The sequence below is a fragment of the Anopheles arabiensis genome, chromosome 3, assembly GCF_016920715.1.
Source record: "Anopheles arabiensis isolate DONGOLA chromosome 3, AaraD3, whole genome shotgun sequence".
NCBI lineage: Eukaryota > Metazoa > Arthropoda > Insecta > Diptera > Culicidae > Anopheles > Anopheles arabiensis.
Window position 1 is genome coordinate 17,353,327 of NC_053518.1, and position 18,997 is coordinate 17,372,323.

At 41.4% G+C, this 18,997-nt stretch overlaps 1 protein-coding gene across 3 annotated transcripts in view; it reads right to left on the reverse strand.

Annotated features, from left to right (window-relative positions):
- Positions 1 to 238: 238 nt before the first annotated feature.
- Positions 239 to 18,997, reverse strand: part of LOC120901988 (lachesin) — a 125,291-nt gene continuing 106,532 nt past the window's right edge. For all 3 annotated transcript variants that reach the window (XM_040310403.1, XM_040310401.1, XM_040310402.1), the window contains exons 9-12: positions 13,683 to 13,847; positions 10,214 to 10,273; positions 9,259 to 9,330; positions 239 to 5,053 (exon numbers count right to left, since the gene is read on the reverse strand). In XM_040310403.1, coding sequence (XP_040166337.1) covers positions 4,896 to 5,053; positions 9,259 to 9,330; positions 10,214 to 10,273; positions 13,683 to 13,847 — 455 coding nt within the window. In that variant the 3' untranslated portion in view covers positions 239 to 4,895. The remainder of the gene's footprint in view (positions 5,054 to 9,258; positions 9,331 to 10,213; positions 10,274 to 13,682; positions 13,848 to 18,997) is intronic.

An 18,997-nucleotide genomic window follows, 5' to 3' on the forward strand; every position in this document is an offset into this window, starting at 1 on the left:
CGTATAGCCGACAGTTCCCAACGGGCGAAAACAACTCGTCCTGCACATTGTTGCACCGGGCACAGCGTTTGCCTCTGCTGTAGTACTCATCATCAGTATGCTTCTCGCCTATGTGGTAGATGTCTCTAAGCGTTCCTAAGCGAAAACATTTAACGATAACGTTGACTGTGTAGTATAGTACACACCTAAGGAAAGAATGGCTATTAAATCACTAAAAAAGAAAAAAACAGCACACGACTTGAGTCATATTTTTTTTATTCTGCAAAGTTTTCCCATTCTCGTTTATTTCATCACGTTTTCATCCTCTTTTCCTCTTCCTTCTTTTCACATACTCTTTAGCGCGCACACACACACACGAACACACAAACATCTCTGTTTTAACAGCAGCTTTGTATTTCACGTATTTGCCATTTGCATTTATTACTTACTTGTAGACCTGTTTGCCTTTCTCTACTATGCAACCGCGCTGAGCTGAACTCGTCCCTTACCGTTTCACACTCCTCTTCAACCCTTTTGCACGCTGCACTTTATTGGTAGAAGCAGCGTAATGAGACGGCCAATTTTTCACCTCCTTCTCCGACAACCAGCGCTTAAGAACTGTTTGTTGTTTGCTCTGCAATTTCTGTGTGTTTTTTGGTTTCATCTAAGCAGCAATATTTACACAACACTACACCTTATACATGGGGATTTCGGTTTTGCTCTATGAAGTAAAAGGGGAAGAGGGATACAAGTTGCTTTGTTTTTTTTTTTGTTTTGCCTTCACCTCTCTTCCTACATTATTGTACATCGTTTGACCGCACTTGCGGCCTTGCCACATTTCTCGTTGACTGATTCCTGCGTTTGACACGATTCAATATCGTTTCGTTTCTTTTGGTGGTTTTGCAACAGTCCGATTTTTTTTACTTTGCATTTACATTGAAAATACCTTTTCTTTCCCATTCAATGTAGCTTTATTATGTACAAACGGAAAATGTTTCGAGCAGATGTGTTTAGTAAACTAACTCCAGGCTTCAGGAGCTTGTCTGTGTGCGCTGGTTTGAATCGGCATTTTGTTTAGCTATTTTAACAAGTGCGTGTGCCTTATGACGTTCAGTTGATTTGTTGGTGTTCGAATGCTCAGGTCATCATCAAAATATGCTTTTAATACAAAACATTTTTAATTGGTTTTCCTCAAAACTCGTGTTCAGAGTTGAAAAATATAAGATTTAGAATTTAACATATGATACCTTACGTGATTTTAGAACTTATAATAAAGTAAATCATTTACTCGCAAGACTTGAAAGCAACGCGGAAAATCAAAAGTAAAAGCAACGTCAAACACACTTCTACCGCGCTCATGACCCTTTGCTCTTTTCAAAGCTTTTTGAACGATTGTCACCAAATGTCTTGTTTCCTGTCGTATCGATACGTCGACCATACAAAAAGGATACAGACTGAAGTCAACGTAGCATCTCCTCTGTCACAAACAGCAAGCCCGATTAGGGGGCACTGCTGGTGAAGTGGCACCGAGGAGAAGCTTATGTTTCGTCCCCTGCCCATGCCAACGCGTTCCCTATCCGTGTGCCTTATCCTTTCGAATCATTGACATTTCCTATCACCATTTGCCTGTATTAACAACCAGACGAAACGAAATGAGGAACGTCATAGGAACATGAATAGAAGCCAAACAGCCCACCTCTCGTTCCAAGCCGTCAAGTGCTGCCGTCGTGCAATTTCATCAATATTTGAAATTCGCAATTCCAACATCGTCGAGACCGTTGCCAGTTGCCGAATTCCCGCTGTGTGCATACCCACACACACACATACATACCCACCATTGCCCTGATCGTGTGTTTCCATTTTTACTGTGAAAAAGGCAGTGAAAGGGAAGCGAGCTTTACCGCCAAAAGCGGGGCAATCCGGTGAAATTACTGTGCACGGTTTGGTGAAGGTGAAATTTGCCAACCGAAGAAAAGGCAGCACAATCCCAGAAAACGTGGGCTGGAAAATAATTTGGTTTTCAGTTTAAGCATTTCCTGCCACCACTGCTCTCATGCTCCCTACCCTGCCGAGGCTGATTTTGAATGGTGGTGGTGGTTTTTCTACTGCTTCGCTACTGAACAGGCATGTTACTTATCCGTTATCGTTCTGCAATAACGTTTATTTGTCTGCTTCACGAGGTTCGATACACTGATTGGGCAATGTACAGGGTACTCATTCAGCTAGTACAGGTTACGTGGGACGTGGTTGACCTGTTCCCCGTTGAAGTGGAAATAAATATGGCCATGCGAGTGATGAGCTGCGAGTGAATGTTGTGCCATTTGCGTTAGGCGATGGGTTTATCAAAATCATTTATTCACGTTCGCTTAATCTGGTCCTTCACTCGGGCGGTGGTTTGAATTCTTGTCGAGGCTGGCAGTTTTGTCATGGTTGGAGTTCTTAAGAAAACTCTTCCCAAAATTGCCATTTCCTGTTCGATGAATCCACTTGAAGCGGGAAGGTTAATCGGGGAAGCTATGGGCCCGCGAGCATCCAGCGTCAATCCAGACTCATTCATCATCGATGGGTGAAGTCGTTGCACCGGAAGGCAAAAAGACAGCCCGGATCGTGAATCGATTTTTTGCCTAATATGAGTTCCGTGATTTAGCTTCAAGTCAATTGAAAAAAAAAAAACCGCAATGTAAGCGGGTGAACAACCCGCAAAGTAGGAGCGGTGGTGGTGATGGAGACATTTTTTGATTACTTTGCCTCATTTCTTCTCCTTCCAGACGCTTCGCGGGAAGGTGGGATAATGCGGTGGCGAGGGATACAGATACGAAAGATCGAGGAGTAACGAAGTGTCTCATTCGTTTCGCATTACTTCCTAAGCTCTACCGCGCTACCTTCTGCCCTGGTGCGAGTGATCAATCATTACCGTCCGGACTGTTGCCGATGTACACATATTCCCAATGCCAATGGTGGTTGAAACACGGTGTACCTTCAAAATCATCTCATCAGCTCGAAAGTGACAACTTTCATCGCCGTTTCACGGCATGGCTTCGCGAGCTGAAGTTCGATCAGCATCCATCATTTGAGGGCCCCGGGGCTTTCGAGCACACAAAATGACGTACGAAATTAATTTTCCTACGAGTGCAAGTGGATAACGTTGTTTAGTTCTGAAATAAGTATCCATTAAGCGTAAGTATCTTAGAGCGCGCGTCCGGATGGACCCAGTATGCTGCGGGAAACGAATGCAATTCGATTGATTGATGTAATTCGATTTCTAGCACGGCCATCTAGACAAGTTTGCTCGCGAGCCAAAATGTGAGTGCCTGAGCAGGAAATCATAATGGTTGATTGTTCTAGCGCTCTTGAATTTATCAATCCATTTCCAATCAGTTTGTGCACATTCATTAGAAAGCTGTTTTTTGTCGCAAGCGTAGCTGCGACACAAATTTTGCGCAATGCTCGTTGCGGTCATTTAGCTGAAATAGGGCACAGTTTGCTCGCGGAATAGTCTATTAATTATTGTATGACGAGTTGCACCAAACCGCTTGCTAATGTGACCACCTTTGATGAGATCCTTAAAAACTGTCGTGTACTGTGTAACGCACCATGCGTACATTTTATCATAATCAAAAGCATCTAACGGTGCTTCGTCTCTTTCGAGTGTGTTTTAGGCCGCATTGGACGTTCCCAGAGAGTATTCACTTCCCTAGAGGGAAGTTGTTCATTTGGTATATAAAGTGGAACATTTTCCCAGTGAAATCAATTAAATAATCATCAACCGATACGCATAAGGATCGTTTTGTGTGGTTATAACTCGCACCATACCATATGAGTTGCTGCGCAATGATGAAAATTGTATGACGGCGGCACTCATTTCAAACATATTGGTTAGCCTTTTCAATGTAACTTGGCTCGTTACAAGGGAATAGCATCACTAGAATTGAATCTATTGCTTTGCACTAATTGAATATATGTTTAACAGATATGGCGAAGCAAACATTTCTTATATATTACTTTTGTGAAACACAAAATGGGTTTTGAATTAAGAAAAACATGTGCTAAAAATGAAAAAAAATGCTGTTGTTAAAATATCATGAAAAAATTAAAAAAAAAGATTATTATGGAAGCATAAAACACCTCACAAAACTATTCCTAATTAGGATTATTAAATTACTCAATCTGGTCAATAATATCGACTTAAAGACACCATTATTGTGAATCTCATCGGACTTTCATATGAAATGGTTACAAATTGACGAAAATGACTTTTCAGATAACCTTCACGACACTTCCTTGCCAATGTTTGAGCTCCATCCAATCAACCCAACCCGAACGTCATAACTCCACAGAAGCTTGAGTGAAGCTCTCTTCCGCATACCATATGAAACTACTCTGATAGTAATATATTTACATGGTGTGTTTCAGCAACACAGTCCGTTTTTTTGTCTTCTGTTTTTGTTTCCTACGACTTATATCCTTTACAGCTACCAGCTGACTTAAACTTAACCATTGTAAATCAATCAACACTACAGCTTCATCCGGCATGCTACGTTCGTGTTTTAAATGCATAGAAAAAATGGTCTTCTATGCACACTCACAACATGACCGCGTGCCGGGTGCGTTACGGTTATACTTACAGCTACCATTTCCTACACCACGTCCCACAATCCCTTTGTAAGGGATGGATTTTAATTTTTTTTATATTTATGTTTGTTGTTTTGTTCTGGAATGTCCACTACGCAACTCCCTACTCACTTACTCGGTTGGTTTCGTTTGGTTTCACTTCTCCCCCCCCCGGTGCTACGATTTCTAATCTACCGGAATTTCCGTTCGTACGGCTGACCGTTGCCATCGTTTGCGTAAAAGCATGCCGCTTGCTGCACGTCCCTGCAAACGTTCCAGCCAATGGAGCGTGTGGAGTCTCACTTTCATCTCGGCTGGCTGCGTTGGTATTGATGCTGCGTTGTCAGTGCCGATACTAGGCAGTGTAGCAGGAAGAGTACGCCGCAGCAAACCGTGACGGTATGTGCAGTCGGGCAGACGGCACCGTTGTGGAATGCTCCCGGTGGATGTCGTATCGAAGGTCCTGTTGAGAAGGAACGAGAAGGAAACGTTAACCAGCTGCCAACATTAGTGGTGAATGTTTTCGTGAAGACTAGACCAGATGAACTGTTAATCGTATCGTGTTCGGGTGTGTTGCGCGATGTATCATGCGTGACAGAAGGATGGTAATTAATTCACGAAAGCTCAAAACATACTTGCATGGTGGCAATTTGATAACTACAGAGCTGGTGCTCTTTGCAGCGTTTCAAATGACATAGAGAATGGGACGGGAAATTAAGGCCTACGCAATCACTAGCACGTGGAATGAAATCATAGCAAATCTGTGAGTATGTGTGTGCGCGCTTTCTTTGAAGGTACATTTCTCCGAGTGGAGGTGAAGTTTCGAATCGCCTTTAATCGATTAGCAGCTGCTCCCACGGAAAGCCGACCCAGCACGATGCATTGATAAATGTGCGAATAATTGAGGCACGCTCGAACATAATTAATTGTACTTTGAGAACTGGAGCGTTCCCGTGCCTTAATGCACAGCCTGTAACAACCCACCGCCAAGCACGTTTGTGTGGTGGAGAGAGACATTGACGAAAAAAAGGGAGCAAAAACCCATCCAAGCAAAGACACGCTTCGCTGCTCCACGCTAGTGACCAGCAGGGACCCGTCCCAAGCCTTGTCAAAGCTGTCAAATGGGATCGGTCTCGAAGCTCCCGTCCCGAGTGCCGTAGCTGTAATTAATTACCTTCCGGGGACAGTCGGACAAATAATGTGCACCCTGTGGCTGTCGAAGTTAGTGCCTCGCTCCGATCCAACACCCCTTTAGCCAGCGAGCTTAGAGTGTTGCCGTTTTAGGCCACCGCACACACCGACTGGCGGGTTAGAAAGGGAGGCAACGCACCGGACCATTTGTTAACAAGCTGCGATACACAACCGTCCCGGGATGAGTGTACAAAGATTTATTGAACCACACTTAGGGAATCGGGCATAAACACGTTTCGGGATCCGCATTTTAAGGGTGAAAATCGTTGCATGATTTGCAGTTAGTTAGAAGCCAAGCCGCTGCTTGGGCGAGAGTGATTTTGCCCCGCAGACGGTCCCGCTGCACTGTGTGCTAATTGGTGTTTTATGTTTGGAGGATAATTGAATAGTCATAGTTTTCGGCTGGGCGCACCCGAGCTATGCTAAGCGTTCGGGCCCAGAAGTGCTGGAGCGTTTGGGAAGGAGATTAATTATGATATGGTGATAATCGGATTACCGAGGTTAATTTATATCCACCAGTGAAGGTGTTTATGATTGAGATGATGTGCTAAAGTGTTTGAATATCAATTAAAATGTTACTGTTACTGCCGTTAATGAACTGTTCGGCATGGGTGGATCTCGCATTACATCATCGACGTGCACTGTGTGGCTGAGAATGTAAATGAAATGGAATATGTTCGTTGTAGGAAATGAAATGTTTCAAATCTATGCAAAAGTATACTTAAAGCTAAACTTCATTTTCCGGTTTATTATTAGCAAGTATGTGTGTTCAGCGGCGATCAGGATCGATTGTGATCGTCACCATCGGAATATGTTGCTTGTCGCTTTTTTTAACTGTATTTGTGCTGTGTGACCTACTTCGTGTTAATATATTTTCTCCGTATTTAGGTTCTTATATTACATTTTGTGTACAATTTTTTGAAATATTACTTAAAGAGAGCCTTCTGCAGTCCGTTAAATTTAAAAACATATCTAGATCAATGTATTCAAAACATCAAAATAAAGTAAAAAGTCTTCTTGATACCGATAATGTATCGTATCCGTTAATATGTATTGAGTTTAATATCATATGAATAAAATTGACCAACGCTTTCGCCTCGTCTGCTCTGGGTAAGTCTACCTCTCTAAATGAATGTAAAATATCTTTCAAACGCATGATTTGGATGCTAAAATATATCATTGTAAAATGCTCGTCAAAGTACAAAGTGCTATTGTTAATCAAAGGACAAAAGGGCTCTTTTTTTCGCCAACAACAAGTGTTTTTAAGCTGTCTTATTCTTTACGTTTTATTTAGAGATGCTAAAATATCCGTCACCTGTCGTGGGCTTTGACGAAGTCGTGTAACCTTGCATCTTTCGCTTAGCCTAGATCGTGATTCTTCGGGAATGCTTATCCCGATAAGTGGTAGACGCTGACCACACTAAACACTTTTTGTGTCGTCCTCTTGCGGGTATCACAAGAAACAACACTGTGCCAGCAAAACCGTCAATAATTATAACCACATTCTTTTCAGATAAATAAAAAGTCACATGGTATTGATAAGTCTAAAGAGGCTTGATAAGCTTTACAGGTACAAACATCTTAAGCAACTATTGTCATTTTTGTAAGCGATACGGCAACAATATTTAATCCTTTTTAAAGTTTTTTCCCCAGTTCATCTATAAAGGATGATGGAATGCTTGAAACATTCAACTTAAATTTATTTCAACATCGGTGTTTATCAAAGCACCATTGTTAACGCCGTCAACCGTCAATTCAGATGCAAAAGCCTCCTTGCACGGGTCACGCGATAGAGGGCGCTGCCGGTCGCTTCGAAATTAATCGGTTTATCGAAACCCGACCAGCGACGGCAGCAGGATGACGAGCAGATTCCTTCGCGCACCCGAGCATACGCACGTGATTTTTTAGCGCCACCTTGCGAGATAGTAATAAATTATACCATTCTAATTTCGGCTAAAAAACGTTTTAATTGATCTCTGGGTAGAAAGAATCGGTTGCATCGCAACAACCATGTTAAAGGAAAATAGGGCCATCTTACAATAACAATCAACACCTCAACAAAAGCATCCCCTAACAATATTGCATGCTAAAGGCCAGATGAGCCTATTTAACGTTTCATAAATACATAAAAACAAGACAATAAATTGTTGAAAGTATTTCGTGGTCATATGAATGCATTCAACATACAAACACTGCTGTTTCATGCAGCACCACGCAAAGCAAAAATGTCTGTCATTGGGTTTTGGTGAGAAATGTTAGCTAATGTTTCATTTTTTTTTGTCAACAGCGTTTTGTCGGTATTTAATTCTAATGTTTTTCTTTCCGGTGTGACATTTGCGCATTCCAAAACAACCAAATGTGATAACTATTTTATGAACATGCCTCACTTGGAAGCGTGCTGGCACGCCCGGCCTTACGTGCCTCACAATGAAGTGATAATTGACTCGTAAATTTCAACGGGATGCTCCAAATTTCTGGTGCTTGGTTTGTTTTGTGTAACGCACGAATGCATTCCGCCAGATGGTCGGCTGCAGCAACCATGTTCCAGTAAACCATTACGCCATCCGTAACGGAGTTTCTAGTTTGGTGGTGAAGTTTGTTATTTTTTTTTTATCCCTTCTGCTGTTGATTGTTTGCCAAAAGCGTGATCGTTCGGTGGGTGGATCGACACACGTTTCGCCACGTACAGCTATTTTTATTTCATTTGCTATGCATGCCTGCTGACCAAGTATTGGCGTAGGATGAATGGTGGTGGTAGGACTTTATTTATTTATTTTTTGCCAACCCCCTTAACGCCAGTTCAAATGGTAGTTTGATTTTGCGGTACGTTTAAGGCAGGAGAGAGAAAATCAACAGCAAGCGAAACACGAACAACCAATAACGTTCAATTGAAAAGAAATTGATTGTCGATGACCGACCGCACAGCGAAACGAAAAATGCAACATGTACGCCTACCAACATGTGCATTTGCATTGTTTTTTGTTGTTGTTGTTTGCTTGCAGATGCGATGCATTTTGCCTCTTTTTTTAGATGCAGCTTAGATTTCAGCTTGTTTATTACGTTTTTCAATGTGGTTTTTAGTACGTTACTAAACCGGGTATTTGATGCAGTTACGCTTTTTGCGTTAAATGATGTGGCACATCCATGCGACAAGAAAAACCACAACCGATCGTGGTCGATGGAATGGTTTAGCGGCTCGCTTGCCTAAACAGAGCGCGATTAAGTGCTAACGATGGTTTGCACTTTTCGCAGCCACACGATAATTTGCTATACAATATACAATCAGGGCGTGTTTCCGTATCGATATTAGATAACAGCATTGCAAGAGATGAAACGCGTTTGATCAGGATGGGAAAAATGAACCGATAATAATGGTTTGCCATAGGGATGGGGTTTAAATGTTTTAAAAATGAATATTTCATGCGTGTTGTATTTGCTACAGCAATAGCGGAGACAGCCAAACTGGTTTCAGCTTACCATTTTCCTTCCACTCTTCTACTCCGTAGTCACCAACCATCATCGGGTCATGCTTTTTGTTTGCTTTCCGTCCTGAAAAAAAGGGAAATTACCAACACATTAAAGCAGGAAATGGCCATAATCCTATTGAAAATAAACAATCCATGAGGAAATAATGACATTTATTTATAATATTTTGTTAGTTTGTTGTGCTAGCTTAAAATTTACCACAGATTTTAAAACAATAGAAAAAAATCCGCAGGTCATTTGAAAGGTCCAAGGTAATTCTGCTAAACAAAATAGTTGTTACAAAGAAGTGTTCCAAAGAAAACAATCACGACGAATTACGCACAGAACATGGATATTTTAATCGGGCCTTGTGTGTTGTAATTAATTTCATTCGAAGAATTCAAAATCAAAAACTTCCTCATACACTATAGAAAGGGGCCTAAAAAAGTAAAGAAAAATTTGCACATCAGCAACCGGGCCGATGCTGTAAACACCAAATTGCGGTGGTGAAGTACATTGATAGCGAAACCCGGAAAAGGTTCATCAACGAGCCGCAACGAGCTTTAGTTCAGTATCACAGGGGTTGAGATAAGGCATTGAAACGAAGCGGCAGCGGTAATGATGAGGAAAAGTCCTCTCCAATATTTTCCGTTTTTTTTTTTGGTTTGGTTTGGCCTTCACCTCTTGCAATGAATTCCACTTGCGGTCGGTACAGCACGATTTGAGCCAGAGAGGACGAGCGGAAAATACACAAACAACACCGACAACAAGGGCTGCTATCGTAGGCGCTGATGGCAGAAGTGCTCTCATGAATACGCTCAACCGCACGGTGCGTTCTTACGGTGGCGAAGCGGCAGGCGTAGTAGCAGACGCGAAGAGCAGAAGGGAACGTACCGGCTACTCCGCCATCGGCTCGCGTCACGACGGATGAAATGAAAATACATTTTAAAATTTACATTTAAATTACCTTTTGATCGATTGTTATAAAGTGATTCGGTTGTCAATATTGTCGTCGGGGCCGGTATTTCTGCATATAAATTAAAAAACGGAAAGCAAATGAAAGGAATCATTAGTTCGAGGGCGTACCGGTGCGGTGCGGGCCGGGGCAAGGACAGCTGGTCGCACTTGGTGGTTCGGGGAAAACCGGGAATGGCAGGTTCCGGGCAAATGACTGTTGATGTAAGCGAGATCGGTTGATCTATTCCGTAACCAAGTTTTTTTTTGTTAGTGTATGCAACGTGTGTATGTGTGGGTGATCGGGTTTTCATTGTTTTCGAGTAAAAATGTATTGCGCTTCTCGTCGGCCATTGTCCTGAGATCGGTTGCAAAGGATGTCCTTTTGCGTTGTGGTTGCGTGGTTTTGAGCATGATGATGATGATGTTTTCCTTTGCCAGTACGGTCGATTGACCACCGTGGGATGGGCGTGTTAGCCGGCGGTGAGTGTTGATAGATGTTTCTAATTTTCGCAAGCAATTGGCTTCACCTACTGGGCTTTGTTGTGTGGCGCGCTGTACGACAGAGGGCACAGGGACCATACGATATCGGTAAATTGGTTTTTCACTTCCAGGCGCAACGTGAGGCGGGAGGTGGCAGGTGTCAAATCGAAAGTTGTTTGTGAAAACACGAGTCCCAGGTCGGGTGTTGCAGAGTGTTGTAAACAATTTACCTTTGCAGCAGTGGCTAGGAACGTGTTCAATACAAACACCAACAATAGCGTAGAACGTAGCAAGTAATATTTTCTCGAGTTGCAGAATGAAATAAGTCATAACAACCAATACTATTGTAAAAATAACTACATAAATTGATAAATGCCACAAACCTGTTTGTATGTGTTTCTTTAAGAACAATTGTAATTGTTGTCATGTGATGCAAAGACTACACATTGCATTTTGTTTTTATGTTTCACGTCCCAAACACTATGTTACATTAAAAGAAATGTTTTTCAAAGAGAGCAAAAGAACAATATAGAGAGCAAACAGCCTAAATATATAGATATGCAATGTGTGATCCAACAACAACAGTAATAATGTAAATGCTCAAGGGTTGTATATGTAAAATTTACACATTTTGCAACTAGGAATTCATCTTTAAAATAATCCAATACGGTTATTTCAGGATCTCTAATGTCCTTAAAATTTAATAATCTGGAGACATTTTTTGCGTAAAACGATACAATCAGATCTTTAACCAATGAAACCTTGCGCTATTTACTCTAAGAATTACCTGTCAACATTTTTTGTTTTTGTTTTTGTGTTTAGATTTACTAGCTTCAAATATTTGTTAAATTCTTAACGACTAGGACTACTTTATTAAGACTAGCATAGCATAAGATTTAGTCATAAAAAATCTTATTGGTAAATGTAGTAGTTGGACAATTATACTGATTCAATTGAATTTGAAATTGAAATTCTTTAAGTTTTACTTCAACGGCTTTGATCAAATCATTTCTAGATTAAAAATATTATATTTTTGGTAAAATAAACAACAAACATATAAAAATAATAAAAAAAACAAATAACAACAATCACGAATTTCAAAATAAGGATATTAATACACGGGTAGAAAATTGAGTGTGCAAATACAATTTTAACTTACAAGACATGGGCCCACAACACATAATTCTGACAATAATTTTATTTGCGTTCTTTGAGAAGCAAGAATAAATCAGATAAAGTGTCATTGTTGACTTTGAAACCAATGAAGCAAACACAACAGTCCATTTTACTTTACTTAAGTGTTTATCATCGTAATACAAAAAATAACACAACTTCATCAACTCTAAAGTTATATTGAAGCGTCGTAAGATATTTATCTGATGCTAAAATAAAATACCATATAAAAACTCTTTTGTTTAATCCCGATTGATTTTTTACAAGCTCACATCGTTGTTGGTGAAATAATCAATCCCCGACCCCATTCTCGTCTAGTACCCAGACAGCGGATAATCGATTCGAAAGGTATTGCTAAAGAGCGAATCATAAAAAGCTGGAAATCATTAAACCACAGCACATGCTACAATCCACAAAACCGATTCGGCGAAGCTCGATGCCCTTCGCCTATAAGTAGATGCAAAATGAAGGCAGCCCATTCCTATCAACGCCAACCTGCTTCAGTCCCGGGGGCGATCGGGACGGATTTACAATCCATACTCCCCGACCCCTCTCGCCCATCCATTCTTCAACCATCGATGGGCTGATCAGAACACTCGTGAGCGTAAATCTGCCAGCGGAAAAAGTGCGTAAAATCACTTCCATCATGCATTCCTCCTTCTTTCTCTCTTCCTCTCGGTTACGTTTTTGTTTCACTCTCGGCTTGATCTGGCACAGTTTGTTGCGATGTGCACGATGGAATTCCATTAGCTCAGAAAACTCAATTACATACGGCTTCGAGCGAACGCGCGTTTCCGGCGTTGTCCTCTTCGCCAGAGCCTCGATGCTCGGTTGCAAATCACATCATCACACTGCCCTCCGGGGTTACTATGCGTGTATCGGTTGCATCATGGAATCGACGCTCATCCTTTCCGATGCACAACATCCGCTAATTATGCGATGGGAAACAATGGGGAAATGGGTAGGACTAAGCAAGACTTTTTATTCTTGTGTTTCAGTGGCTGCGATCTACTCTGTTTTGCCCACAAAAAGGGAATCAAAAGTTTGACCGAGCGTGTGTGGTTGGTACTCTGTCGTAGTGCGTAATCGATACCGAAGCGCAAGGGTTTTTTGTCGTTTTAGTGAAAACGAGCCTATCTCCTCACCGGGCGATGCGTCACATCCTTTCACGCATCCATCGTTTATGCGCTTGCTGCTTTAATATCTCGTCTACCGTCCTTCGCCGTCAATACGATGCATAGATGCAGTGGCAAAGTGTGGGAATGAGTGAGGTTTTTTGAATCGCTTTGGACGTTTGCATGCCCCGCAGAAATACGGCACTCACACGAGAGCACATGAAAGCACATACCGTGCACCAATATCGGGTATCTTATCCACTCTTGACCTGGGACGGGTCCCCGTCTGAATGAAAAGTATTGATCCCGGGTTCAATTTTGTGTTCTACACTGTTCCGGCCACAGTGCAAATAGGGAACCGTACGGGGGGCAATTCATGAGGGACTAAACTCATGCTTTTTTTCTGTTCTATTTTGTATAGTTTTTTGTCTCGCTATCCCTGAAGCATTGCAAACACGATAGTCTATACATAGATCGTATGGATGCATCGACACACACACACACACGCACAAACACATATTGCAAGTCAGCTGCAAAACTTTCATCGAAAACGCTCGGCATCCAGGAACCCACAGCACGTCCAACACTGGCCATCCCAGTTTTTCGCCTCGAGAAGAGAAGGGAGCTGTACCGGAACAAAGGGAACGCGGGTAAGGATGGGAACAGGAATGGAGGGTTTGGATCATATCGGAACTCTGGAAGCTCAGTTACCGTCCAATTTGATTAGTCCGTCGGTTTCGCCTAATGAGTTTTTCGCCACGCATCGGTACGAGCCAAAATCCGCCGGTCCGACGTTGCGAATCTTCAGGCTCATATACTTCGTGTAGCCGGTGTTGCGGGACATCGTTTCGAACTTATCGCCCGTGCGGGAGGTATCTGAAAGAAATTACAAAAAAAAACAGAGAACATAAATGAATGAGCGGTACTGCGAAACACTGGAAAAATGCTGCTCGGATGCTGCGAAAGGTAATAATAACCATATGGTTTTTACTTTAGCCCCGTCGCTCCCGTCCCTTATGTAAGCTTTTTGTTTAATGAAAATGTCAATCAAATGCGCACCTGCATTGACTGCAAATAAGTTACGCTTTTTGTTTCTGGGAAGTAAAATGTATTTTTGAAATTTGAAACAAATTAAATGATTTTTCAAGTAGAGCACCGGGCACCTCCATGAGAATTTTATTACACAAAGCCCACACACCTCACAGGATGGCTGAACAAGCAGTTTGAGTGGTGTTCAATTAGTTTTAGACACATCCCAAACACAAAACGCTCACTTGACCTAATGATCGTTTAGAATTTACTTCTCCGACCGGGCATCGTACGTGGCCGTTACCTGCCAGCGTGGGTCGATGTCACGCTAATATGTTTGGATTAGTGGGCTAATTTTGAGAATCGTTTCCTTTTAACGAAGCGCATGATGGACTTCAACCGGATTATGCCAATCAGTGTAATGGTTTGTTTATCGAGCGGATTTTCTGATGCAATTTTGGTAAAATTCTGGGGAAAATAGTAAGCGTTGCGCAGAATTTTTAATTTACCTGACTTGAGTAACAGAATAGCTATAAATTACTCGGAAACAGGACATGGTTGTTTTATCCTGATAAATAATAAATTGCTCCCTTTGAAAGCTGTTATCTCCGCCACTCTTTCAACAGAGACATTTTCACAGAAATCAGAGAAATCGATCAAAACACATATTTGATTTTTTTTTACATTTTACTTGGCTTTAATTAGGTAAAGAAAATTAGCTTCTGAATTAGCTTTAAGCAACTAATTAAAGCAATACAAACGCAAACATTAGTTCTTATATTCAATAACTGTTTTCTTAATCTTTTCAAATAGTCAAATGAAAATGAAAATAGGAAAATTATTGTAAAATTTTCATGAAAATAACAAGAAAATATTGCAAAACGGCGTTCTTGATTTTGTGGCCAACCAATTTATTATTTTTTTGTATTTTATTGTTTCCTTCCTCAACTTAACGTTGGAAGAACTGCAACTTGCTAGTTTGGGGTATAACTTGAACTTTATTTTATTGTACATGAAAACTATATCAAAAAACAAACTTGACATAATTTTAAACCATAACCAACAACAACAAAACCATCTAAAGGATCTAAAAAACACACACATACGTGCAAAACTCACCACCGACCAATACCAACCAACACCGACCATTGGAGATGTTGATCTGGTCGTGACAGATCTGTACATTTGATGCAAGCGGTCCACCCGGCACTGCGGTCAAAATGGTGCCAGATCACTCGAACCGGCCACCTCCCGGGTGGTCGATGTGCTAATTTAATTGTTTTATTAGCAAGTGCCATAATAAAACCCTCAACACGTCAGTCACACAGTTCGGGTGTGCGGTTGCACCAAGAGTGTGCTGCTCAATCTATTGTGCGCTTTTTCCAGCAGCGTTATGAGAGCGCTAAAATAGCTTTTGTATGATAGTATTCAGCACTAAACTATTGCTGTGTGGTTGCGGAAGCGCATATGTATGATGCTTGAAATTTGATGGTGTAGTTTTTGATGACATTTGTTGAAGTCGGCCTCGGTGGTATTGGAAAAATGGTTTTGAAAAGCCCTTCAAATTATTCATTGCACTTCAAATAAGTCCATAAAGAGTTGGTTAAGCAATTTGAGAATTTTTTGAATAACAAAATGGTAGCAATTACTATATACGTTGCGTTTTTTGAAGATTAAAGGCGGCTTAAATGAATATTTGCAACAACCGTTTCAAGTGGTATTCTTCTGTTGAAGTACACACAGTGTACATTCCTAGAAAATACCTTGAAAAAACGTTCCATACGTCGTAACGATTGCTTGTCATACGACTCGGTCGGTCTTAAAGGGTTCTCGTTGAAAAAATAGCCGTACATGTGAATCGATCCACAGCCATTCAAGGCTATTTCTTCAGCATTCTATTCAAGCCTGTCAATGCCAAGGCTATCGAAAGCGCAAACGTTCCTTGCATTTCCACTCGGGACTTGAATTGATACCGATTTAGGTAGATTCCATTCCACAGTATCATCTCCGTTTCGACCACAGTTTTAGTGTTGAAAATTTCTCCTCCCGTAAAAGGGGGAAAAACGAGAATCCCTCCAGATCTACGCCAACGAGTTGCACGGAACGACACGAGTAGATAAAATGTAGATCTACAAACATGTGTTCCCGGCTGCCTGAGTTATGGTGGGCAATTTAGATTCGAATGAGTTGATATTGGAAATGCGAAACCAGTCTTTCAGCCTGCACCACACTCTTTCACCGGTTTCACGTTAACGAGCTCAGACGAACCAGAACCAAAGCGACAACGTATCCGTTTTGCCCGCTCCTATGCCGAATCGATTCCGTTGCACATTGGTGATTTTCGGTGCTGTGGTCCCGTCCCACTAGCCTGTGCGGCACTGTGTGCCATCACCAATAGCGGACGACATGTTAGCGGACGTAATTGAGATCGTCCTTGTCGGTGTTTCCAGCATCCAGCTGGTCGAGTTCCGGTATTGTACGCCCACCGCGAGCACGACCAAGGCGGGGGAAGCGTTGTGCACTCGGAAAGGTGCGCTCTTTTCACCGCGATCAGTACGGACATCCCGCTTTGCCAACATTAAATTGATTTAATTATAGCGAATGAAACGTTAACATAGATAATTCTGTTTCGATGAGTTTCCACCGTGGGTGGCCAGCGGATGTAGCAAAGGCAAGGCTGAAAGAGGCGGACGTTGTGCGGATTAATTTATCGCAGCATTACGCACCAAGAGCGAGCCGAGCCTCCCGTACCGGTAGTGTGTAGGGCTGGCCGGATCCAACGAGACGATGGATAGTGTGTGTGTGTGCCCGATAGCAGCAAATGTGAACTGTAAACCACAAGCCAAAATACCTTCTCTGCTTTTGTGTGCTCCTCTATCTCACCGTGCCCTTCCATGACCGATTACTACGGACAGTTGGGCTGGTGTATCCGTTTTTGTAAGAGTTTACTATATCGATTGCTGCGATAGTAACATGTTCGATCGGTGCTAGATCTGAGATACGGGCGCGAAGTTTAGAAAGCGGCACTGGGAAAGGGGGAACCAGTGCGTAAAAGCTACAAAGCTCTAGAATCTAGCGACCGAGCAGGGTTCAGGTCAGTTTGAAGAGCAAAGCGGCGGCTAAAGAGAGGTGACAGTTGCGGGTAATTTAATATGCAGGCCATCGATCCTGCTCGGTCGGGCTGGAGTCGCATTATCATAACATAACCACAACCATAATGAGCCAGTTGCGAACAAGCGTTTGATTAGCTGAGGGAGCGGCACAGAGGCATTGAGAGTGAAAGATTACTGGGATCGGTCGTATAGCTGTAATAAATGAACCGTACGGTGAAGTAACTTACAGGAAGGTTTTGCTGGATGCTGAATCATGCTTGGAAGAATTGATAGTATAAATATTACTTAAATACTAATTAAAAAGCTCTCATATTTTTAAGTAGTAATAATCCTCCCTATTTGTCCTGGTATCCAATGCCTTAAAAATTGTTTAAATGTGAAGTGGATGAGGCTTGGTTTATTCTATTAATTATAGTTGGACGGCTACGATTGAATAAATATGTTTCAGAAGAGTGGTTAGTTTTTAGCATCTCTTACATTTATTGCACGAAGAATAAATACAAAACAGAATATATCTCTAAATGTCAAATAACTTAAAGCGCTTGGTGATTTCTCTCAAACTGCATAACGAGTGCTCCGTACACTTAATGTATTAAATGTATTTATTTATGATTAAAAATAACGTTGAACATCCTGAGTCTAGGTCAAAATCTAGGCGGGCCAAGACACGAATTTAGTATGGATGTGATAATAAATTTGCTTGCTTGCTGAAACTTAATGTTAGATTCGCTGTTATAAGCTTCTTTTCTTAATGGTAAACGCTAGTGAACTCTTTTGAATTCCCTTTCATATTTATTTACATGATTGCCAATTATCATGTTTGAACATACATTTGATTATGCATACAAGCAAAATACTTTGTATAAATTTAACAGTCCACAATGATTCAACTAAGATCAAAACACACATTAAATCGATGAAATAATCCTGCTTATCAATTCCGTAGAAACATTTAACCTGCCCTTGATTTTACATGAAAGCTTAATGCGTATGTCGCAAAGTGCATGTTTATATTGCAATGATTTCTGGAGAATTCGCTGTACGTTTATGATACGAAATACGATAGAAACAATGCCGGGCTTTGTTCAATATCTTGAACAAGGCCTTTCAAGGAATCATATTGTTTACAGTTTTGCAAAACCACTCATCCAAAGTGTTTCTCTGTTTTACTGCAATTCTTAAAAGCTGTTCTTTATTGAAACGATATAAGTACATGGAAAAGGTATGTTTTAGAGAAACAGTTTATGGGAATGAAGCATAAAGAAGTTTCGCAATAAAAACAACAGTATTTATTTGTGATTATAATATTCTCTGAAATGATTTACTTCAACTTGTTCATTCGTTTGCCACTGATGGTAGCTGATATTCCGTTATACTTATAATTCGTTGTGAGTAACTCCAGGTCATAAATTGACTTGTCGTTTTAGTTGACAGTCCGTTAGCTACCAGTTAACAGTGGCTAAGAAAGCCACATTCAATCATTCCAATGGAATAATATTGCTTTCGTATTGCATAAAATTGGTTAGCGTTTTTTTCTAATTCGCCCTTTTTCCGATACGATTGCTCACATACATCAAGCTGAAAATCGTTCAACCGTCCTGCGAAACGGTCACTTATTTTGCACATTGGCGTTGTCGTTTGGCAAGCGCTATGTTTTCGTTTTTTTATTGTTACACCGTGTCCTAGCGTAGCTCCATCCGGTGCTACACACAAGCATCAGCAGCTTTGAACTTCACATACAAAAACCTGTGCATGTCACTGTTGGAACGGTAACTGCAGTCACGAACCATCGGTTCCTTCTTGATGGTACCAAAAAAAAAAAGAGAAGCAAGAAGAATCAACCGGTATTGGACACGAACGTTGCGAGATTGCTTTACAGGACAA